The 25,270-nt window shown below is 41.2% G+C and overlaps 1 protein-coding gene across 2 annotated transcripts; it reads right to left on the bottom strand.

The window, feature by feature from the left end:
* Nucleotides 1-324: 324 nt before the first annotated feature.
* ALDOB (aldolase, fructose-bisphosphate B) lies at nt 325-15,705 on the bottom strand. Of its 2 annotated transcripts, none has more exons than XM_033237944.1 (9): nt 15,592-15,705; nt 10,658-10,779; nt 9,636-9,847; nt 8,369-8,423; nt 7,235-7,395; nt 6,309-6,392; nt 5,215-5,389; nt 4,591-4,790; nt 325-1,363 (listed from the first exon to the last, which is right to left on the bottom strand). In XM_033237944.1, the coding sequence occupies exons 2-9, from the start codon at nt 10,767-10,769 to the stop codon at nt 1,268-1,270; spliced, it is 1,095 nt and encodes a 364-aa protein (XP_033093835.1). In that variant the 5' UTR covers nt 10,770-10,779; nt 15,592-15,705; the 3' UTR covers nt 325-1,267. The 2 variants fall into 2 exon arrangements, with proteins under 2 accessions (XP_033093835.1, XP_033093836.1); XM_033237945.1 differs by lacking the exon at nt 325-1,363 and adding an exon at nt 2,500-2,544 and having other exon boundaries at nt 4,573-4,790; nt 15,592-15,704.
* Between the last annotated feature and the right edge of the window lie 9,565 nt (nt 15,706-25,270).

Raw genomic sequence — 25,270 nt, 5'->3', positions numbered from 1 at the left:
ATTATTCAAGGTAAGAAATTTAGCATACTATCATCAATATTTTAATTTTAGATATATATATTTTAATGATTTATATCCTTTTCCTTTATTACTTAAATAGAATTAAAGCACTACTTCTTAACCCATCAGTTTTAAGTAGTATTCCTGACTCTCTTTGCTTTCCTCTACTTCTCCTCCCCCTTATATTTCCCAGCTTCTGTCAGTTAAATCATTACTTTTACACTGTCCAAAGTCATAATATTTAAATTCTCTTTTATAACTCTGGTTGTCTTAAGTGCTTTAACTGTAGGTTAATTCTGAAAATTGAAAGTCAATACAGTATCATTATGTGAATATTATTTACTGCAAAACTACGAAATGTACCTGGACGTGCAGATGACAAGGTAGTCCTGTTTCACCAAATCTGGGCCACTTGAAGAGGAATGCTCCAAGCATTGAAGTCACATGAATTATCTTATTACACTCCACAAGTTGCTCAAAATCATTCTACATTTTTAGCTGTCTTCATATTGTGAATGGCTTTAAATTTTCAAATACCCTCAAACTGGAAATTTAGATTGGTAGTTCTCAAACTTGACTGTACATTGGAATCAGAGGGAACTTTAAGAAATCTAATAGGTAGAGGATTCTAGGTCTAGAGTTTCTGATTTAATTGAGCTGAGGTGTGGCCTGAGCATCTGAGTTTTTAAAATTTTGCAACTTAATTCCAATGAATAGCCAGAGTTGAAGACCTTTACTGTTGAAACCCAGTCATGTCTAGTAGAGTCAAAAGTAATGAAATACACTGAGTCTTTGGACAACAAGAGCAGAAAAGTGAAACCTGATAGCAGCTGAAGGTTTATAGAATATCTATTTCTTTTTTGGTTGCAACTATCTGCTTCCCAACCTACCACTGCTAAGACTGTTTCATAAGATGAACTTCTCTACACTCAGCTAATGAGGTGTTTCAATCAGCAGTTGTTCTTTGGATGAGGAGCTGATACTGTTTTAAAGCCTATTATTTTCTTGGGTGGGTATTCTGGAGCATGGGGAGCTGAAAGTGTTGCAACGAAACTGCTGTGTGAAATTTGATCAGGTCCTTGGTATTCATTTTTATGTTTCAATAACTGATTTGGTTTTTTTCCCCCATTGTACTTAAGATTTAACAAGTGTTGTATTTCCAGCAGTTCAAATCTAATTGTGTCAAATTTCCAGGATTGGAGGAAAAGTTGCTCCCATTCAACCCTCCTACTAGAAGCGCTGGAGCTAGGCTGGCGAGCATTGAACCCTAGTAGGTGTAGCAGGCTGTGAAGAGCGACTGGGTGGAAGCAGCCCCGGAAGAGCCCGTGTGAATGTACTGTCCTTTGGCCGCCTGGCAGTTAGCCTAGAAGACAAATAAGAGAAAGGAGACGAGTTAGAGGAAATGTGACCCCACCTTGACCCTGTCTACTTCTCATGGGAAACCAGCCAAACCTTCACTCAGATTTTCTTCTTTTTACAGCGATGTTGCTGAATATTGCTGCTGATACCATCCCCCTTCTATAAAGTGTCTCCCCTATTTATCCCAGTTTTCTGAGCATTTCTTTGGTAAGGTTGAGGTTTGTGTCAGTTACTGGGGAAATCTGTTCAGTACCAACAATATTGCAGCAGCAGTACTGGAAACTGAAGTTGAGAAATTTCTCACTAGTATAGTACACTATACCAAAAGAAAAACATGTTTATTTTAAAAATATTTCCATTTTTGACCTATATTGGTCTAGAAGAATATGTAATTTTTATTTAGTTATCATAGTATCATTTGCTTTCCTGTACACATTCTAGTTAAAGATAAATTCAGAATTATGAAACTTATGACAATATTTGAATGTCACTCAGTGGTACCACTTCTTCCAGTGTTGCTATTGTCTGTTGTCTCCAGGACTTATTTCTACATTTTACATCAATGGTTCTCCAAGTGTGTTTCATGGTCTACCAGCATCCCTTAGGAACATGTTAGAAATAGAAATTCCCTGGCCTTATCCCAGACCTACTGAATTAGAAACTCAGTGGGTGAGACCCATAACCTGCATTTTTAACAAGCGCTTCAAGTGGGGGTAGGGGAAATGAAAAGAGGTTGCTAATGGGTACAAAAATACAGTTAGAGAGAAGGAATAAGTTCTAGTGTTCGATAGAACAATAAGGTGATTATAGTAAACGATTTATTACATATTTTAAAATAGCTAGAAGATTTAGAATGTTCCCAACTCAAAGAAATAATAAATATTTGGAGTGAATACCCTAATTATCCTGATTTGATCATTAAACATTATATGCATATATAAAAAATCACAGATGCCCCATAAATGTATACAATTATTATGTGTAAATATAAAAGATTACAACAAAACCAAGTCCTTCAGGTGATTCAGATCCACACTGGAGCTTGAGAAGCACCATCCTTGATGATAAACTCAGCTTCCCTTCTTCTGTGTGGATGTCCCTATGACCTGCGCTTTCACAATCCCTCCATCATGTGAGCTAGGTCTCCTCAATCCATCAGCCATGCAGCAGCACCGCTGCACTCTGCTTTCCGCAGTCAAGGTAAAGCACTACTTTGAAAATCTCATACCTCTCTTATGCCTGTGAGATGATTATTTAGATTCCCTGGGGCCTTCCTTCCCTTTAGGGCCTCATCACCACACTTCTGACTACTCTTGGTTCCTTGCCCAGCTTCCTCTATGATCAGCAAGCTAACAGAGGCTATCGGTAAAGTTTGTCACTATTCTATCTTCCTATTAAACTTTCACTCTTCTACCCTGCTATTTTGCATTCAGGTTTATCTGAATCTTCCTGCATGCTTTAGACAGCTGTTAGGAAAATTCAGGAATGAAGCTACCACACACTCACTCTTATTTCAGCTGCACCTTATCTGATGCTTGACCATGTCTGGCCATAATGTGTGATCAATTTCCTAGCAAGTCCCTTTAACTGCTTTTCTACCCTTTCCGACTGTCAGTATTGAAATTTCCATTTCTTCATTCTCAGCAGATACCCTCAACTGTAATCAGTCATCAACTGCTACATCTCTTAACTTATATAGAGCTGATTCCAACCACATTCTCTTTTCTGACTCTTCCCTCCTTTTTGTCTTACACCAGCTATGCCACCTATGCTTAATATTGAGTCTCATGCAGTCCTGCTCCTCTAAGTTCTTCTCCACTCAATTATCCCCAGTCTCCTCATCTTTACTGTCTCCTCTGGCTCCTCTTTCTTTACATTTTTTTTTTTTTTTTTTTGAGACGGAGTCTCGCTCTGCCGCCCAGTCTGGAGTGCAGTGGCCGGATCTCAGCTCACTGCAAGCTCCGCCTCCCGGGTTCACGCCGTTCTCCTGCCTCAGCCTCCCCAGTAGTTGGGACTACAGGCGCCCGCCACCTCGCCCGGCTGGTTTTTTGTATTTTTTAGTAGAGACAGGGTTTCACCATGTTAGCCAGGATGGTCTCGATCTCCTGACCTCGTGATCCGCCCGTCTCGGCCTCCCAAAGTGCTGGGATTACAGGCTTGAGCCACTGCGCCCAGCCTCTTTCTTTACATTTAAGCATGCCAAGCTCTCTCCTATTTGGCTAAACTCCAAGCTTCCTGGAGGACATGGCTATGTCTGATTTGCTCACTCCAGTTCTTGGCTCATAAAGGGTATTTTTTAAATTTTGGTTATTATTTGAATAAAAATTTCATTGATCCCCATTTCTCCTGGCAACCTTTCTGGGTCTTTTTTTGAAAAGCTTATCGAATGGGCACCTTCCCTTTCCTCTTTATTGAAGCTGTTTCAGTGAGGGTCACTGATATGCTCCTAAATGCCTATCTCAGTGTCTTTTCTTGGCCTTTGTTTTGAATCTCTCTGTAGCATGTTATTATTAGCCCTTTGAAATTCTTTACTTGGCTGGGTGTGGTGGCTCACATCTGTAATCTCAGCACTTTGGGAGGTTGAGGTGGGCAGATCACCTGAGGTCAGGAGTTTGAGACCAGCCTGGCCAACATGGTGAAACCACGTCTCTACTAAAAAATACAGAAATTAGCCAGATATGGTGGTGCCTGCCTGTAGTCCCAGCTGCTCAGGAGGCTGAGGCAGAAGAATTGCTTGAATCCAGGAGGTGGAGGTTGCAGTGAGCTGAGATTGTGCCACTGTACTCCAGCCTGGGTGACACAGTAACACTCCATCTCAAAACAAACAAACACGAAAGAAAGAAAAATTCTTCACTCTTTGTTCCCAGAATGCTTGGTTCACCCTACGATATAATTGCTGCTTTTCTTGGTTGCTTCTCTTCCTCATCTTCCCAAAATAAAAAATATCCTAGGTTCAGTTCTTGGTCCTCTTATCTCCTTCTCTCTGAAGTGTTTCTGTTGAAATTGTCCTTCAGTCTCCTCTCATCAACTATACTACCAGTGTGGATAATTCAAAACTCTCTCTAGCCTCAATCCTCATACTGACCTCTACTGCCACATTTTCAAATGCCTAATAGACGCTAGTAGAAGTAGATACCTTCTTGGCCCTAAGAAAACAATGCTTCTCCATGTCAGAAAGTCAAGCCCCAAATGTGAACACCATCAAGTAGATACGAGGTAGCAGCATCTTACCACGGCCCGCTTCATAAAAGCCTCCTGGGTTGCCTCCTTGTTTGCAGCTTTGCCACCCCAGGCAGCCAGTGCACTGGCCTGCAGGGCCCGTCCATAAGAGAAACTTAGTTTCCAAGGCTTTGGTAGAGGGCAAAGGTTGATAGCATTGAGGTTGAGAGTAGCATCCTCTTCACTCATGCCACCAGACAAAAAGCAGATGCCTGGTAGGAGAGAAGCCATTTCACTCTATTAGTCCCACCTTATGTACCCTGCTTGAGAAAGCAAGCAATGAACCTACCAGAAAAGTAATGTCTCAGTCTTTTCTCTGCTTAATTTGCCTGAACCGGGTCAGAGAAATCAGTTTTTTTTTTTTTTTTTTTTTTTGCTGAAGCTAGTTGGGCTAGAGAGAAGAGTTTGAAATACATAAGGAAGGCAGTGAAATGTTGAAGAAATACATGGATTGTGGGCATCTGGGCAGACTTGGGATGCTTGGTATTCTGAAGTGTGAGGAGAAGTGCTGGCTGCCTGTGAGATAACAGAGGTTTGTTTCATGAATAGAAGCAGATTTCTGGACAAACACAAAGCTTGTAGCTCTCCAAAGAATGAGGGCTAAGACCTTGAGTTAGAGAAGAAAGAAGGCCTTACCAGGAACAGCTGCAGGAACGGTACGGTGGAGAGCTGTTACGGTGGCCATAGCCACTTGCTCTGGAGTATACTTCTTGGTGCAGGCATGTCCAGCAGTCACCATGTTGGGCTTTAGCAGGGTGCCCTCCAGGTAAACATGATGGTCATTCAGGGCCTTGTAGACAGCAGCCAGGACCTGAAGGACAAGAGGTCCCACCAGGTGAAACTCAAAGCTAGACTTAGAGTCACCTGACGTTGGCACATTTACACTGCAGGGAGGCAGGATGAAGGAATTCTCATTTGCTGCTTGGCAAAAGCTTCTGAGCCAGCCTCCAGGCCTCATCAGACCAATGTGTTGCAATCCATAGCCACTGAGCACAACCAAACTGGCCTGTCTTCATCACCCCTAATCTAGCTTCTCATTCACTGCATGAATGACGGGCATGGCTCTGCTTCCTAGAAGCCCTTCATTCCTTTCTTTCTATTATTCCCATGGTCAATGTCATTCCTTATTGAGACTGCATTGCTTCAGTTATTTGGGGTCATCTAAACAGGCCTCCACTGTCCATGTTTACAGAAGCTGAGTAGTCATATAAGCATACATTTTAGAGGTGCAAGTGCTTTTAGATTGCATTTCAGTGCACATAATTTTCCAAGTAGGGAAACTAAGGTCAGATGACATTATGACTCTCCTACTTTCTCACAGTGTGTGAATAGAACCACCCTCTTTCAGATATACTGTGGCTAATTTAGAAAGTCAGATGGAATAAAGTACTCTCTAATTACATCTTCCCATGTGTCTTATTTGAAAATTTCTTTGTGTACATGTAATCTAATTGAAGTCAAAAGAGATAATATGACTTGCCCAAGATCCCACAAGTGGAAACGTGGATTCTCCCACGCAAGTCTTGGTACTGCAACTCCTGCGCTTTTTCTATATGGAGCATACTATGTACCAAAAAAGTGAAGGGCTTATGAGCACCTCCCTACCTTCTCAGTGCTATCCATCCTAAACACTACTTCAAATATAACAGCTGTTATATGTTAAGTAACAGCTGTTACCTAAAACGAAGATTTTTTTAGCTAGAATTGGGAACTTCAAATTTAAAACTTACCTTCTCAGTAACATACTGGCAGTGTTCCAGGTCATGGTCTCCATCAGGAATTACCTCTGGTTCAACAATAGGTACCAGTCCATTCTAAAAAGGAAAATTAGGGAAGCAAAAGTGAAGCTGTGCTCACTGTTATCCTTTCCTTAGGAGGAGATTCAACAGTTGCAATTGGTATAAATTGAAGCCATTATAGAGAAATACTATATAGGTGACTTAAAGGCAGTAGAATTTTTCAGAATGGGGTAAAAACTAAATACAAACCCATAATTTCTGTATCTCTTTCTAGAAACTATTCTAGGTGCCTCAGAACCTAGCTACTGCCTTTTTGGGGCATCTAAGCATAAGTCATTAAGAAAGATGTCTCTAAGGTGGGTTAGTGAGGAAATTCAAGCAGTGTTTATAGCTCTAATTGGGAATCTCAGCTGTCCACAACTCTAGTAACCCCAACATAGTACTCACAGAAGCAAATCAAACTTAACTTGGACCCAGAGACATTTCAGTATGTGTTAGAAACTTTAGCATCTGGTCACCATCCTCCATGGAATTATTTGGATTGGAACTCGGTCAGAGCTGTCACTCTTCAGCTAGGAATCTAAGAGGATCATGTCTTGGATGTTACGGAGTATAGACAACCAAGTTCCCTGGCCTCAAAAGCCCTATCACTTATAAGACAGCTTTTGGAACTTTGACAGAGGGCAGCAGTTGATGACATTATCCTTTGAACTCATAGCTTAGTTGGACTCCTACTGGCTTCTGGAACCAAATCTCTCCCTACCACAGTTGGCTATAGCAACCGTTGTGAAAAATGCCACTAGGATATACTGGTGACAAAAAAGGAGGTCCATGTGTAGTTACAGTATAATTGAAAAGAAAAGCTCTGAAGAAAACTCTAGCCTACTGTTTTTCAGCCCAAGGGGAAGGCAGAGCACCTGCTGACAGATGCTGGCGTAGCGAGCCAGGGCATTGGCGTTTTCCTGGATAGCGAGGCTGGATGGACACTGGTCGGCAATCCTCAGCACAGCACGCCATTTCCCAAAGTCAGCGCCATCTTTCTTGTACTGAGCACAGCGCTCTGAGAGGCCGTCAAGCCCTGCAAGTCACGAAAGAGAGAAAGGCTTCTTCACACCTTTGTAACAGATTCATGGGGTCTCTCATAAAGTGAAGGAGTTCTCCCTTGGCTAAGCTTTCAATCCACTGAGCTTGAGGACTGAAAACAGCCAAGCATATCGGCATTAATCACAACACTGAACCAGAAGACCTAGATCTAATAAATAGTGTTTTGATATATATGCTATATCAAAACTATATATACATACTATATATGTACATACTATATATACTATGTATATGCATACAAAACTATATATACATACTATAAATAGTGTTTTGATATACATACTATATCAAAACTATATATATACATACTATATATGTATGATATACATATTATCTACTCCATATCTAGATAGAAGAAACCAATAGTTAATATGATACTCATTTTACAAATGTGGAAACTGAGGCTCCTAATGGTTAAGAGACTTTATCAAGTTTGAACTGCTGAAGAGTGACAGAGCTGGGATTCAAATTCTGCTTAGCTAACACAATGTTGTGAGTTAATGTTTGTCTACTTGGGCTTGTCTACTTGCAAAATTATCTAGGTAGCATGTGATAGAACCAGGATTCAAACCCAGGTGTGTCTGACCTCAAAGTGTGCGACCTTTCCATTCTACTGCTGCTAAATATTTTTATAAAAGTAATACTTCCAGGTGCAGAGTATAATCTTCTTTATCCAAGCTACTGTGGTAAGCACCTTATATTCATTGTGTAAATTAATCCCCACAACAGTTACTCCATTTCGAGATAGGAGAACTGAGGGTCAGAATATTTCAGTGACTGGCCCAAGGTCACAGTTGTTAAATGGAGGAGCTGGTATTGAAAATCAGGTATGTGTGGCTCGAAGACCAGTGTAATAGTTGTATTTTGTTTTCCCTTGCTTCCTTCTTTACTTGCCTTCATTTCTAGCTTATACTGGCATGATTTATCTCAGTGGGCAATATCCTTACCTTGAATGGTGGTTTCTTTGTTTGTTCCTGCAAGGGGAGCACCTCCTTGGTCTAACTGTGGATACAAATAATTAACAAATAATTAACAGGTGTCAGATGTCAGGAAAACACAAGCAGAACTCTTGGAACTAACTAATAGTTTGCATCTTTTACAGACCAAGGAGTTGAATTAGGAAAGTGTATTAGTCATTGTGGGGGACCCAGTTCAGTCCATAGCAGAAGGGAAGTTACCTGGAAGGTACAATGTGAGAGTGTCTACTCTAACATTTATTGAGCACCTGCATACACCAGGTATTGTGTTAGTACAGGAGGTAAAGAGAATTAAGGATACAACCTCTATTCTCTACATAGCAAAAGTCAAAGTCATGAGCTCAAGAATTTGCATAAACTGGCTCTGACCTTGCCTTGCTGTGTGGGCAAGTTACGTTACTCTTTGTAGTTCAGTTTTCTCACTTCATCTCTAAATAAGGGTGATAATTGAGTCTACTACCAGAAGTTATGAGAATTAAATGAGTACTTGGAATGGTAAACACTCTTATTCAATGGATACTAGTTTTCACTTTTGAGAAGTTTAGGCATTATTGGAAGACCTAGTTATAAGATAGAATAGTAAATGCTTTAATAATTATAATAGTTACCATTAATAATTATGCAATATAAACTTTTTCTTTCTTTTTTTTTTTTGAGATAGGGTCTCACTCTGTCATCCAGGCTGGAATGCAGTGGTATGACCACAGCTCACTCCAACTTCAACCTCCAGTGCTCAGGTGATCAATCTTTCCACCTCAGCCTCCTGAGTATCTGGGACTACAGGTATGCACCAACACACCTGGCTGCTATTTTTTATTTTTAGTAGAGACAAGGTCTCGCTGTATTGCTCAGTCTGGTCTCAAACTCCTGAGCTCAAGCGACCCTCTTGCCTTTGGCTTCCAAAGTACTGGGATTACAGCCATAAGTAACCATGTCCAGCCTAGAAACTTTTAGTCATTTCATCCCTGTAAGAACATCATGAGGTAGATTCCCATTTTAAGAAATGAGATTGAGATGCAAAGAGATTAAGAATGTGTAGAAAACTTGAGTGAAAGAAAAGGGCACTGGAGGAAAAATCTAGAAGAAGATCTGGTTCTCTGTGGGAAGACGATGATGGAAAAGGGTGAGAAGAGAAATTAGATGAGGAGAATGTCCAGAGTGTTGGCCCCACTCTTGCCAGTGTGCTGGGAGTTTTCCTAGGACAAAGCAGATGTGAGGTGTGAATGGAGGTGTTCACCTTGATTCCCACCACGATCCCCTTTTCCTTGAGGATGTTTCTGAACAGCTTTCCCTGGCTGTCCTTCTGGTAGAGGGTCTCATGGAAAAGGATCACACCCCCAATGCTCTGGTTGATGGAACTGTCCACAGAGAAGAGGATTTCTCGGAACTGCCGGCGATTCTCTTCGGTGTTTTCCACCTTGATCCTCTGCAGGCGGTTCCCCATGGTACCTATGGTGGGAGGGCCGAGTGCAGCATAAGGAGCAAGCCAGGGCTTTCCGGTCAGCCTTCTCCACATCATCTCAGAGACCCTCACCACAGTGGAAAGTAACACTCCCTTTCTTTTTTCAGATAGTCAAAGTTCTTGCCTCAATTTTTTGTGTTCCAGGGAGAAGACCCTGGTTGCTATCGGGTTGCTGGTTAGGGAGTGTGTGGGCTGGGCATATAGAGGTCAGGGTGGAAGCCACCATCAGGTCCAGGTGGATATGTAAGGCCCTCAGGCCTCTTTAGCCTCCCTGTTCCAGTCCTCAGTCTCTCTGGATGTACATACAGAAGGAGGGATGGGGCATGCTCTTGATTCTCAGGGTTCTGTTGTTTTATGGCAGATTGTGCAACTCTGCCACAGGTTTCCCTTGTGCCATCCTGAGTTTCTCCCATCCATAAGCCCTGTCCTATTCCAGATGCAGATACTTTCCTGCCCTTCCTGACTGGACTGACTTTAAACTGACTTCTCACTAGCAGCAGATGCCTGTGTATCTGACTTTACGCTAGTTGCTAAGTTTCTGGCCTTACTACAAGGCTGGATTCAAATGACCCCTGGCAAAGGGCCTTAAAATGAAGGGCTTGAGCCTCTTTCCTTGGCTTTCAGGAATGTGCCTACTACTTACAGGACTCAAAAGTTCTATGCTTACTGAGTCTTCTGCTCCCACTCCTGTGTACATAAACCTTTACTTCCGTAAAGAATATGATTATCAAGCTGTTTTTGCTAAGTGTAGAAAAAATAATATGTTGTTATATGATGGGACTCCTTTTTACACTCACCTACAGATTCATCTGCAGCCAGGATCCCCTTTCCATTGGCAACAATGCTATGGGCAATTTCTGAGAGCTCCTTCTTCTGCTCTGGGGTGAGGGCTGGAAATCGGTGGGCCATCGCGACAGGTCTGGAAAAGAGTGTAGGAGAGTTGTGCACAGAACCATGGGTGGCTCGGATGGTTGCATGATCAAGACAGTTGGGGGTGCAGACATGCTATGCAGACTGCTGTGACACCTCTGGCCCATTTCCACAGCTGGATAAACAAATGAGGTGTGTTTTTCCCCCGTCACTTATTAGTTGCAATTAGCCACAACGAATGAAGGTGGGATGCTGAATGTTCATGGTGATCCTAGACAGCATGCTTTCCAGGAGACCTTTGGAATCACTAATCCAAACACTGAACGAACTAATTAGTGACCCACTAAAATACGACTAATAGAGGGAACTGCAGTAATGGACTGTCTCTCTGTTCTGTGGACTCCTGGTGCCACTGTATTTCCATAATGGCTTGAGGCCAGGACAATGACCCTCTTGGCCTCTGCAGTTATCCTCCACTTTGCTCCGTTAGTCTGTAGTTCCAACAGATTATTCTCCAGGCAACAAGTTTGAAAGGATAAATCTATACATAGTCTTGAAGCTAACTTCCCTTTGACCTCGGACTACAGAGGGTTGGGTGCAAGTTTCTTTTTCCTTATATTCAACCATCCAGGAAACCACTTGGGGCAGACCAGAGAGGATGTTTCCTAAGTGCCTCTGGGCTCAGGTTTCTCACTGCCTATGAGGATGCTAAAGTTGTATGGCAGTCCCTGCTCCAGCTTCACCGCTTTAGCAAGGGGAGACTCTGGCTTGAAGACCCCCTAACCAAGCAGTCTCCATACTGGTGGTGCTCTGAAGGGGATCGTTGCCCCTGTTTGGCTGCCACTTTGGGTTAATCTTGAAAATGCAAGCTCAAAGAGCCCTCACTTTGGATGTTACAAAGAGTGCTTTTTGCATAGGTTGGGCTACCAAAGGAAAAATGGTAGTGAAGATTATCTTGGGTACCCTCCTGTCTAATCCCGGGGTCTCCTCCTTTCTCTCATCTTCTCTCCCTCCAATACACTCAGCACAGGGTGCATGTCTACATATTACTTCCGGGAAGCCCAGGGACACCTCAGGTCTCATTTGATCCACTGGCAATGAGGTAATTATAGCAGGTATTATCTTCATTAATTAATGAGCAAGCTAAGACTTAGAGAAGCTAACTGACTTGTTCAAGGTCCCAGCTAGGATGAAGCAGAGTCCCTATCCAGTCCTATCCTCAGGACAAATGTATTTCTCCACACTTTCTGCATCCCTTTGGGGTAGGCTGTCAGTACTCTGTCCCCTGATATAAAGAGTCAGTGGCCACTGAACTAATTCATGAGAAGGTATAACTGATGACCTCATTGTTGCCTCTCCATTTCAACAGAGGTTCTTTTCTTAATCCAAAAGAATGAAACTACAGTGCTGTTACTGGGGTAATAGGACAAGCTAGTGGGTAAGGATTTCTAGAGAAGGTGACCTTCCAAGGCCCATTAAGTTCCAGCCGCCAACAGAGTGTCTTTGCCCTATTTATATATTAGCCTCCAATATTGGAGTAAAAGATTTTTAGCTTTGGACCTGGCCTCTAGATCATCATGCTGAAAAAAGCCAACCTGGGGGTGATCTTCAGAGCAAGGTGCAAACTTCTCAGTTTAGGCATTTGCACAAAGGAGTTGACAATTACCAAAAAAGAAAGATGTTTTCTTAATGAAACAAAAGAAAAAATCAGCCCAATAAGAATAATAACAAGTGATCATGTATTGTCAAGCACTCTGCTAATGGCTTTACATGCACTATATAATTTTTCTTCAAAATAATCCCAGAAGGTGGTTGGGCTCTTTTTCCCTCCCATTTAAGAGATTAGGAAAGAATATAAGAGAGTGTAAATTACTTGTCCAAGGACAAATAGCTAATAAAGCATCAAGTTGAGATAAGCAGCAGCACTCCTTTCCATTCAAGGGAAAGAGTGAGTTTGATGAAAAAAAAAAATGGCCTTTGGATGATTCCTAACATCCTTGATGACACCCCAGAGTACCTTAAGCTGTGGGTGATTACACCATGGACATTACTTATTCATAAACATCTGACACATTCATGTAGAGGCTTGCTGCTAGTAGATCAGACAGAACTAGGTTTAAGGACCATCTCTGCCTAATCTAACTGGAACCTCAGGCAAGTCAAGCAGCTTCCTAAGTCTCAGTTTACTATGGATTAAATGGTGATAATCACTATTCTGGTTGTCTCTTTGCCAGGTAATGCAAATACAAGCTGTGAACACCTTGCTCACTGTAGTTGCTCAAAATATGTTTGTTAAATTGCATGATAAACATGACAAAGCTTTACAAAGCACTATAAAATGCAGTGTATTACTAATTCTCTTTTTTTAGTTAAAAAAAAAAAAAGTCACCTCAGGGGCCACTATGTTTCTATTTACTACCTATTTCTAAACTATTTTCTTCAATCTGGCTGTGCTGACTCAACCAGAATAACAGTGAAAAGGTCAATTCAAACTAATACTGTTTACAGGGAGTTAAACTTTCACAGCGGGATTAAAGGTCTGTACCACGTTAGCACAAATGTCACCTCTCTGTTAATCATAAAACAGAGTCACAGGCCAATGTTCACCACAGGGAGACAGGAGGCCAGCCTGGGATGGGTAATGACACGGAACAATTTCAGTACTCCTAAGCCTCTGCTCTCTGAGGTCTCAAGCCAACTTTTTTCAGTGTGATGGAAAGTTGTTCACATTATATTATTAAACGAAAAACAAGTTTCAGAGAAGTATGCAATATATACTATCCTCCTATTTTTTCATTAAAAAATGATATATACCCATACTGTTTGTGTGTCTATGGAAAGAAAGAGTAACAACTCTGGAGTTATCTCTGAAGAATGCGGTAGGGTGGAGAGATTCTCACATTTCTTTTCTTTTTCTTTCTTTCTTTTTTGTTTTCTGAGACAGGGTCTTGCTCTGTTACCTAGCCTGGAGTGCATTGGCATGATCATGACTCACTGAAGCCTCATCCTCCTGGGCTCAAGAGATCTTCCCACCTCAGACACCAAGCGGCTGAAAACTGCAGGCACCTGCCACTATGCCCAGCTATTTTTTTTTTTTTTTTTTTTGGTATAAACAAAGTCTTGCTATGTTGCCCAGGGTTTTCTTGAACTCCTGAGTTCATGTGATCCTCCCACCTTGGCCTCCCAAAGTGCTGGGATTACAGGCGTAAGCCACTGCACCCAGCCACATTTCATTGTATACATTTTTTATCACACACTTTATTACATATGTGTAACAGGTAAAATGTATATAAATCTGGAGGAAAGTTGTATTAACAACAGAAGGTAACCACAGAAAAACAGAGCTAAAAATGACCTCAGAGATATTTGTGTAAACCCTGTCACTTTAGAGATGAGGAAACTGAAGCCAGAGAGACTGTCTGATGTGCCTTCTAAGTTGTGATGTTCTAGTATTGCAAGTTACATCCTACTGGCTTATGACTTGGAATTCTATTTCTAATCCTTCAGCAAAATAGCAGATAGAATCCTATAGTATGGTTCCTTCTACCTTCCTTGAAGACGTTCTGTGAAAACATAATTATTTGTAACATGGATATTTAATTCCTGGAGCAATAGAAGGCAGCAGAAAGTTCATTTGCTTCTCTATGTGCAAGACAAATGGATTTTTAAGGCAAATATGAGGAGGCTTATTTATTGAAAGCCTGTGATTTCTAGGCATTGCATGCAACACTTTTGTATATGATGCATAAAGATGCCCATAGCTTCATTATCCACTCCAGTGTCCCAGTGACAAGTGCAGTGGAATGATCAAGGGCAGCCCTAGGACAGCCTGATTTCCAGTGCCCTTCAACACAGGTGGAGCAGCCCAGAACAAGTCCTGAATGGTGCTCTTTCCTCTAAACTTGGACTGAAGCCAAAGGACTTCTTAGCTATTCAGCATTTCCCTATTCCCTGCCCCAGTATCTCTGGCTCTAACCTGGGCCTGGGTGCTACCCAGATGTGCCTTAGCTAAAGTGATGAATAGCAGGGCAGCAGAGTTCAAGCTCTGGTGCATCCAAATTGTCTAATGGAGCCCCAGGTAACTGTTTAAAGAGAAGTTATTTTTTAAAAAGGCAACATATTCTCACAAATGCCTATTTTTCAGAGAGTAGAGCAAATGTATCAAAATACACAACTTTTTGATTCCTACTATCTTAAGCTTTAGGGTCTTCACAATGTCTGGGGCCAGCAGGAAATGTTCTGGAAAGTTTCAGACATGAAGGGTTTGGAAATTCATAATCAAATGACGACTATGCTCTGTGAAGTTTCCAACCCTGTTGCATTTCCTCATTTGAGCAGTGGGTGAAGGCAAAGGGTAAAACACTCTAAGAGTTTGTTTCTGTGACAAAGAAACTTCAGTGTCAGTACCAGTAGGTGTGGGAAGAGAATGTAGAAAATGACATAAGGCAATTGATATGTAAATAAATCGCTAAAATAAGTCGTTGTTATGAAAAGAGGGTTGAGAGTTGAAATGAACAGGAATCTCAAAAACTGATTAGAACCTAACGATAGGAGTGTTCAAGTTGTTTTTCCTAGATCAGAGACTCACAAGGGCCTCATTCAGGTAACACATGTAACTGGCAATCAATCTTGGGCATTTTGCCACCTCTCAAAAAGCCAGGAAAGGTGTGAATGAGCATTTATGCTTAGAGAGAGGAAAACAAGGATTTCCCTCCAAGCAGAGCCATTACGTTTTCAGCCACCGTCAAGTTTTTCCCGAAAACAGAGGCAAACCAATCTTCCCTTCTATAAGCTTAGTGCTATTATTAACCCCTTATTCACTGGTGCAGTCCAGGTATACAAAGGAAGCTTTTTTACTTACAGTTTGGGAGAGAAGAGTCCTCCTAGATATCAAAAGCTGTGAGTGAGGCAGCAATTGCCAAATAAGACACATCTTTGGTAACACACAATTTTTATAGACTTCTCATTAAAGTTGTTTTTTTTTTTTTTCCCCAATGTTTGCCCTCCCCTTTCTACCTTGACCTAGTAAGTAGGGAGGTGTTTATTCAACACCTCCGATTGGCTCATAAACAACCAATCCTTGAAATCATGCCCATACACTCCTTATACTCATAGAATGTTAAAGCTGCAAGGAATGTCTTTAGACCATGGAGTTCCTAATATAGACTCTCCATTTCACAGATGAGGAAACTGAGGCAAGGAAGATTAGGAGATTCCCCTAAGTCATGCAGCTAGTCAATGACGGAGCTCTAGGGTCCATTAAATGATAGTAGGAAGGCTGTTAGCGTAACTGTAACACTTACAAAACACATGAACTTGGTGAAGGGTTTTTGGTTTTGTTTTTTACTTGTCTGAGCCTTTATTTTCTTCTCTGTAAAGTGGGATCTTGATTTCATAGTACCATTAAGTGAGTTTGTATAGGGTTTGTGTGCAGTAGGCATTCAAGAATCATTATTTCCAAATTAGACAATCAATGATATATATATGTATATTTGTTTGCTTGTTTGTTTGTTTGTTTTTGAGATGGAATCTTTCTCTGTTGCCCAGGCTGGAGTGCAGTGGCACGATCTCAGCTCATTGCAAGCTCCGCCTCCCGGGTTCACGCCATTCTCCTGCTTCAGCGTCCTGAGTAGCTGGAACTACAGGCGCCCGCCACCCCGCCCAGCTAATTTTTTGTATTTTTGGTAGAGACTGGGTTTTACCATGTTAGCCAGGATGGTCTCGATCTCCTGACCTCATGATCCACCCGCCTCGGCGTCCCAAAGTGCTGGCATTACAGGTGTGAGCCACCGCGCCCAATCAATGCTATATTTTTATTATTTTTCCTCAATATATCATTAGTAGCCAATTCCAACAATTTATTATATAATTTATAGTTAAATTTAAATAATCTTTCAATAAAATAAATTGATTCTGAATCCTTGAATTTCCCATGTGTTAATTTTGTCCAGATGGGAAATAAAATATTCTGTTTTTAAAAATCATTGTCTCTCCTATCTTCTCCAGTCCTCCAAAACCTAGCTGGGCTTTCTGATGTATTTGATCCCAGAAATCATTGTCTTTTATTCCCATTCTCTTGCAATCTTTGTACTTTTGTCTTCAAATTTGGTAAAAACTAGAATTAAACTCAAAGAGATTGAACTAAGCCATCAGCACCCCTATATATGGTACTGTCTGGATATGGGTTCATTCTGCAGGGTTTTTTCCTAAGTATGAAATCCAAATTGAATTCCAGAGAAGAGTAAAAATATTATATGCTTCCAGAGGCAAATGAAGAATGAGGCAAGTAAATGAGGGAAATCTAAAAGTGATGGAATGACCGTAAGGTCAAAAAAGGGTAAATTCTCATGAACACGTTCTTTTGGAATAATTCATAAAATGGAAAACAAAACCAAGATGCTTGATGTTGCACAGTGTAACACTAGAATTTATGGATGAAAAGGTGAAATGTCAACAAAATGAAGGAAAAAATAAACAGAACTAGGTGATCTAAAAAGAGTTTAGATTTAGTCAGCTTCTAAGAGTGGTAAATATTCATCATTGAATGTGAATATTGAAGGAAATTGAAGTATTTGAAACACAATATTGAGGCTCATTTGGCTAGGGAAGTTTTGACCAAGGCCTCTCCTGAGGATAGTAGAAGGACAGACCAGGGAAAGGTCCTATCAGCTCCCTTGACTCCACTTACTATCTGATGGTATGTTTCCTGGTTTCCCCAACTTCAGCTGAGCTCATTGAAGCTCCTGGTACCTGATTCATCAGACCCATGTTACCAGCTCTGGGGCTATGTGATCCTCTATGATTTTTGGTAAAGGAGGATGGAGGAACAAGAGGTGGATGGTGATGAAAGAATAGAGAGTAGGTGTAATGAAAGTTCTTGGGAGTCAGGGTGAGGGTGATCAGTACCATAGCTAAAACATTCTACCTGCTGAGAGATGCTACTAGTACTAATTGTTCTTGTTATACAACAATAATAGCTATCCTTTGTTTGAGAGCCTATGATGTACCTGGTTGTTTTCATAAATTATCTCCAATATCAGTGCCTCTCTGAAGAAAGGCTTATTATCCCCATTTTATGCATAACGAAACTCTCGTTCAGAGAGGGCAAGTAACTTGTCCAGAGTCACATTACAGGTAGCTGGAGAGTCTGTCTCACTCCAAGACAGTGATGTAAAGCAGAGCTGCTTACATTTTGGTAACTACAGACTCATAAATTAGCTCTTTCCCTATTGCCTTCTCAGCAGTTTATAACCTTGGACATTACACTTTCATAATCAGGGAGGAATGACTTGCGTCGGCAGACGTAGGTGTCCTTGGTGAGCTGGGCATGGCTCCACGTGAACAACAGCCTGGCTAGGAATGTCCGAACAGCATGAGTCCTCCTGCCCCAAATGCTGCCACTTGCTGCTGTTTCTGTAGCATCAGCGTTTGCCCACCTCTGGGGCTTGACGTGCAACCGAAAGTCAAAGTTCAGGAAAACAAAGCTAAGGATTTACTGCACCTTAGAGAAACAGCAACTCTTGACCAACACACACTGCTTGCAGGGCTTTTGTTTTTATTTTTACTTTTTTTTAAAGTCTCCTAACACAATAAAATGTTCAAAATTGAGTATTATACGTGGAAACAGCATTGGACTTGGAGGCTGTGAAACACTGGGAAATTCTTCAACATTGGTCCACAGTTTCCCCATCTGTAAAATGAACTAGGAATGCCTCCATCAGAAATGTATTATGAAGCATGAATGAAATAATATATGAGTGGTATTTTGTTCAGAATAGGTTTTCATTAAATAGCTAGATCTGAATGCATAACTCTGGTTTACAGGCCTTTGATTGTAGGATCTTTTAATAGGCAGTATGACAACAATACTATTCATGATCGTTACAGTCAATCCTTCTAACAACGGCCTTGCTTATTCTCTACTGCCTGCCCAACTCTAGATATTTCTTCTGGTTTGAATGTGATATCTATAAAAGTCAATCCACAGGCCATGAGATAAATGTGTTATTAATGCACAGCATGAGGTCTGAGTTATAAGCAAACTTGTACATCCAAATAAATCTCACATATTATAGAGTTACACTTACTGCAGAATTAGCAATAGTATAGAGAAATAACTTCCATAAAAAGAGACTGCATTACACAATGCAACAGGAAGGATCGCGGTTGGCATTTTAAAATATATTTTCCAAACTGTGGTACAGATATTTCCTTATCATATTGCAATCTGCTTTGGTGGTTGGAATAGTTTCAGGACCCCAAAATCAGTAGTTATTACTTTGGTCTAGAGATAGAGCTATGTTTTCTCAGCATGGTTCTTAAAAGTGTTTTGCTGTTATGTGTATAAGGCATTTTGTTAGCTATGGAGACTTTTTAGAGGATATGAGGTGAATAATACTGGCCTATTCTCAAGAAATTTGCATTCTAAAAGGAAGAGAAGATTGAAGTTGAGAATCAAACCAAATCAAATCAAACCAAATACAAAAATGTATATAAAAACACCCAGAGATTGTTGTTGTTGTTGCTGCTGCTGTTGTTATTGCAGCATTCATGGATGACTGTGTGAAGTAACATGAAAGAAAAGTCCTATGAAAAACCCAAATATTTGAGAATTTTTACAAGGCCAAGTCAATTGATTCAATCTGTCAGACTGTAAGACCTACGGGGGTCTGGGGTAGTAATGCCTTACCAATGCTTCCTCATTATCCAGCCCCATGCCTAGAATACATTAGACACCCAATCAACTTTTGTGGAATAAATGAATCAGTAGATATATGAGTATCAATATGGGTGTATATTAGTATCAATCTCAGAAAAGTCTAGAGTAACTGGCTTATAATTCTCATCCCAGAGAACTTTGAAATAAATAATAAGTAGAGTATGAACACTTCTTTCTTCTAAAACTAAACTAGGTTCTGAAAGCTCTTCTATCATTGTTCATTTGGAATTTCACAGGCATCCAGGCTGTAGTGCCTTGCAATGGTACACAAGAAACACAGCCTCCCTACTTTCAGCAAATTCTGGTGCAACACACAACGCAAAATTTACCATCTTAGCCATTTTTAACTGTTCAGATTAGTAGCATTAAGTGTATTCACATTGTTGGGCAACCAATCTTCAGAACTCTTTTCATCTTGCAAAATTAAAACTCTATACTATTAAACAACAGCTCTCCATTCATCCTCCCCACCATCCCGTAGCAACCACCATTCTGCTTTCTATCTCTAACAATTTGACTACACTATGTACCTCACGTAAGTGAAATCATATAGTTGTTGTCTTTTTGTGTCTGACTTATTTCACTTGGTACGATGTCCTCAAGGTTCATCCATGTTGTAGTGTGTGTCCGAATTTCCTTCCTTTTTAAAGCTGAATAATATTCTCTTGTATACTGCATTTTGTTTATCCATTCATCTGTTGACGGGCACGTGGGTTGCTTCTACCTTTTAGCTATTGTGAATAACGCTGCTATGAACATGGGTGTATAAATATCTTTATTTAGACTCTGCTTTCAATTATTTCATGGTTTTATTGAGATAGAATTCACATAGTATACAATTCACCCATTTAAAATGTGCAATTCAATAATTTTTTAGTCTATTCATAGAATCAGAGTATTAGATGTCAGTTTGTGAGAGATGTGGTAGGTTTTTCAAGATGCTCCAAATCTGACGGTATAAATAGTTTTAAAGCACCAGTATGAAGTCCAGGAGCAACAGGCAACAGTTGTCCAGGAGCAACTGCAGCAGATATGAGAATAAAAGAGCCATGGGTCCCATTTCATTTCCTTGTGGCAATTTTTTTAGATGCTCTTCATCACTAAGAAATTTGAACTCTGTGTATTCTAGGAACACTAGAGTGCCTTGTGTATTCAAGTATCCAGGGTAAGTAAATTCAAGAGCATCCAAATTCTGGGGCTTAAAAATACCCCTTTGAGAATAAAGAGTAAAGCTAATGCTTGAAGTATGTTGAAGAACTGGAGTATTTCCTTGTCTGAGGAAATTTGGATGTGCAGTTTGGATGTTGCAGAGGCAGAATGAACAGGAAATAATTTCACACTCAGTGACGAGGATTTAGCTGACAGGAAAGAGTTACACAGTGGTCTGAAGTGTCCACCAACCCCCCATTTCCCTATATTTCTTTGAATTGGGTTGTTAACTGCCTTGTCAGTGTTTTCTGTTTACCTTTTGCTCAATCATCTCAAAGTTCAGTTTTTCCCTATCTAATCAGGTTGTCAATTACCTAGGTCATTTATGACCTCCAACACAGTATTTATTTCACTCTTCCTTATAACAATTTTTCATAAACTCTTTCATAAAATTTTCATAAAACTCTTTGGCATTAAGGTGAGATGGCCTTGTGCCAGGGAGGAAAAAACCTCTAGATAAGGAGGCATGAGGTGTCTGGGTGCTGCATCCGGTTCTGCTGTTGACTGGCCATGGGGCGGAATAAAGTCAGCTTCTCCCCGCCTCCCTTCCCTAATGTGTAAAGTGGCCTGATAATACCACTACTGCCTAATTTTACTGTGTTGCTGCGATGGTCAAACAATATCATGTAAATGAGTGCTCTGAAAACTATGAAGACCTACATAAGTGTAAAACATTATAAACACACAGTTGATGCCTGTGTGTGCACATACGCATGCTTGCACACATGCACACATGGATGCATATGCAAGTTTGAGAATCAGAAAACAAGGTTTTAGCCCTAGCTTTGCCTTGATGACATTGCCCACTGGAGCGTATTCCCATTAGTTGAGCACGTACTGTTAGGGAGACTTTTCTGGGCTCGAGAATGTGTCATTTAATCTTCACTACCTCAGCAGGGTAGGCATGGTTTTGGAAAGGGGGAGATGATCTGGTATCTTCCCCAAGGTCCCACCATTAGTAAGCAGCAGGGTAGGGACTGAAACACAGATCTATGACTCTTAAGCCACCCAGGGCTTTGAACTCTCTTATCTATACAGCAAAACAGGGGTCTCTTCTAGCTATGATATTCTATAGTCTTTGCTGTTTTTGAGATATATGGTTACTCTAGAAAAAAGAAAATAATTTTAAACAGTAATATAATAAACTTAGATTAGAAGATAAAATGTTTTCAGGCCGGGTGCTGTGGCTCACTTCTGTAATCCTAGCACTCTGGGAGGCCAAGGTGGGTGGATCAGCCTGGCCAATATAGTGAAACCCCATCTCTACTAAAAATGCAAAAATTAGCTGGGTGTGGTAGTGCACGCCTGTAGTTCCAGCTTCTCGGAAGGCTGAGGCAGGAGAATCGCTTGAACCCAGGAAGCAGAAGTTGCAGTGAGCAGAGATAGGCCACTGCACTCCAGCTTGGGTGACAGAATGAGACTGCGTCTAAAAAATAATAATAATAAAATAAATAAATAAATAATAAGAAATGTTTCTGTTGAGAAGTGCTGTTTGTATGGATTATTTCTTGACTTTTAGAAATCTTCACAATGCTGGCATGTACGGAAGAAATCCTGCCTCTTTTTCCCCAGCTATTTGGATTTCCTGCATCACAGTTCAGCACGCTTTAGGAATGAAGAATGCCAGCCTGACCAAATCCAGAACTACACTTTCCTGGAGAGCTGGCTAAAAGTCCCAGACTGGCAAGGGGCAAGCAGCCAGTAGCGTGTGCAGGTGGCAGGCCAGTCAGTGGCCACCTCAGTGCCACCTGCTCTCACACAAAGTGAAGAATGGAGCCACTCCACTTCCCAGGTTATTAATCCAGTCACCTGTAAATTCAACTCTCTGCCCTTCAAAAGGTCCAGCTATAAACCTTCTTGGAGCGTCAATAGTATTTAGTTATTAAGAATGTGGACTTTGAAGTCAGATCAAACTTGTTTCAAATTCCAGCCCAGAGCTTTCAGGCTGGGTTACTTTGGAAAAGTTCTCTAACCTTTTTGAACCTCAGTTTCCTCCTCAGCAAAAAAATAATAATAAAACCCTACAACACTGCTGGAAGATTGGGTTGAATAATGAATCAAAGCATTAAGCATATGCCTAGCAAAGGTAAGTTCCATATAAATAACAGGTCCTGTGATGATCACTGTCACTATGCCTTTCTCCTTTTCACATTCTCCACATCCCTTTCTCCCTCTCTGTCACTAAAGAGAAGTCCTTTCACCGGGCGTGGTGGCTCAAGCCTGTAATCCCAGCACTTTGGGAGGCAAAAGAGACGGGTGGATCACGAGGTCAGGAGATCGAGACCATCCTGGCTAACACCGTGAAACCCCGTCTCTACTAAAAAATACAAAAAACTAGCTGGGCGTGGTGGCGGGTGCCTGTAGTCCCAGCTACTCGGGAGGCTGAGGCAGGAGAATGGCGTAAACCCGGGAGGCAGAGCTTGCAGTGAGTTGAAATCCGGCCACTGCACTCCAGCCTGGACGATAGAGCGAGACTCCATCTCAAAAAAAAAAAAAAAAAGAGAGAAGTCCTTTCAAAAGTTTTGCTCCCACAGTATTCAATCTCATTATCTCCTGTGTCCTTCATCTGGAATCTCCCCATCTCACTTCCACCCTCAAAAGATTTCTCCATTTATTATGTAGAAAATGAAGCTGGACCCTGAGTTCATCTCAGAGGTTGTGTACTCACATCCAAGAAGAGTAACCCTGTAGAAGACAGTGGGGAGCTGTAAATAAAGACTTCATCCCCTGTTACATCAACCAAAGGTGGGTATAACTTACACTCGGAAAAGATGGAGAGAAGCAGAAGCAGGTTTGAGGAAAATAGAGAAAATGGCAATATTATTTGTGGAAAGTGTAAAAAGGAATGAAGGAGGGAAGATGAATAAAGAGATAAGGCCTTACACCCATGTTTCCTGAGTTAGAAGCAGATTGGGCAGCTGGAAGACCCAACCTGCCAGGCATGCAGACAGCTGACCTCGTTAGCACCCCTCCACCACATCATTCAAGGTGCGTGGCTGGCCTGCCCAGAGCACGCCTGTCCTCCGTGGCACAGCTGACTCTTAGGCGTGCTAGATCCCCCACTGGGGTGCCAGATGGAGGTGTAAATAAGAGGCTGGAACAAGTTATCTCTGTGGCAAGGAGCCCAGGAAAATTCGCCCAATTGCTGGCACTCCAGCAGGAGGCTGTATGCCGAGTGATCATGACCAGGCAGCAGATGTCCTGGCTTCCTTGGAGGGGAGAAAAGGAGGGTATTCATGCTCTTTCAATTTATTTCCTACCCCAGTCCCAGGGCAGGCCTGCCCTTTTTGCCACTTCTTTTAATGGCTCTTCTTTGGGTCATTTGCCAAGTAAGAACAGAGACCCTCTGATCCTAGGAAGGAATGGAAAAACTGTCAGTTAAAAAATGGGAAGAAAGGAAAGGCAGTCATTTATTAAAAAATAATTATGTTTTTTTTACCATATGACCCAGGAATTCCACTCCTGGCTATCTACCAAAGAGATATAAAAACATACATCCACGTAAACACACACCCTAGTATTCATAGCAGTATCATCCATAACAGCCCAAAAGTGGAAACAACACAAATGCTCATCAACTGGCAAATGGATAAACAAAATGTGATATATCCATACCATGGAACATTATTAAGTCATAAAGAGGAATGATGCACTGATACAAGATACAACATGGATGAACCTTGAACACATTATGCTAAGTGAGAAGATCCAGGCACAAAAACTCACATATTGCATGATTCCATTTATATACAATATCTAAAATATACAAATCCACAGAGACAAGAAATATATTAGTATTGCCTAGATCAGTTAGGGCAGAGGAAATGGGGAGTAACCGCTAATGTACCCTGAGTTTCTTTTGGAATGACATTTTTCTAAAATTAGATAGTGGAGATGCTTGCTCAACTTCGTAAATCTGCTGAAGACCATTGGATTTCACGCTTTAAATAGATGAATTTTATGATATTGCAATTATGTCTCATACAGCTGTTAAATAAATGAATAAGTGAAAATACAATAATTATATCCTGGGATGCTGTAGTCAGAGGAAACAAGCAGCTACCTCTTGCTCACAGTGTGTGAAGCTGAATTTGCCAGTCATTTCTCCAGTGCCCTCTCCCCTCCTCCAACCCCAAAGGCATGGTCTCTGACATCTTCTTTCTCAAGATGCATGTACTCCCTTATCCATCCTGGACCTAGGAGGGAAGCTGCATATAGAGATTCTGCAAAAGTGAGGGTCGCTTTTGACTCAGGTGTAATAGGGAAGAGAAGGCAGGATCACACACAGGTATGTATAGCTCAGATCTCAGCTGGGTTCTCCTTGCCTTTTTAGATCCAGAAAGGGCTGGCTCCAATCTTCATTCTACAACTTTCAGAAAGTTCAATGCCTTCCCCTAATTTGGGGGAACTTCCCAAGGGAGTTACGATATTAAAGTCACTTTGGCTCAGAGCTTCTCATTTCACTGACTCAGTTCAGTCAAGTACCTGGCTCATCACAGCAGGCCCTTGTACCAGCCCTGCCAGTGCCATAATGGGAAACTTGGCTACCTTTATTCGATTTCCATAAAACCCCAACACAAACAAACAAATTTCACTTTCAATAAGCCTTTAT

The sequence above is a fragment of the Trachypithecus francoisi genome, unplaced genomic scaffold (genome assembly GCF_009764315.1).
Source record: "Trachypithecus francoisi isolate TF-2019V2 unplaced genomic scaffold, Tfra_2.0 Lachesis_group16, whole genome shotgun sequence".
Taxonomy (NCBI): Eukaryota; Metazoa; Chordata; class Mammalia; order Primates; family Cercopithecidae; genus Trachypithecus; species Trachypithecus francoisi.
This window is presented reverse-complemented; position numbering and strand designations above follow the sequence as displayed.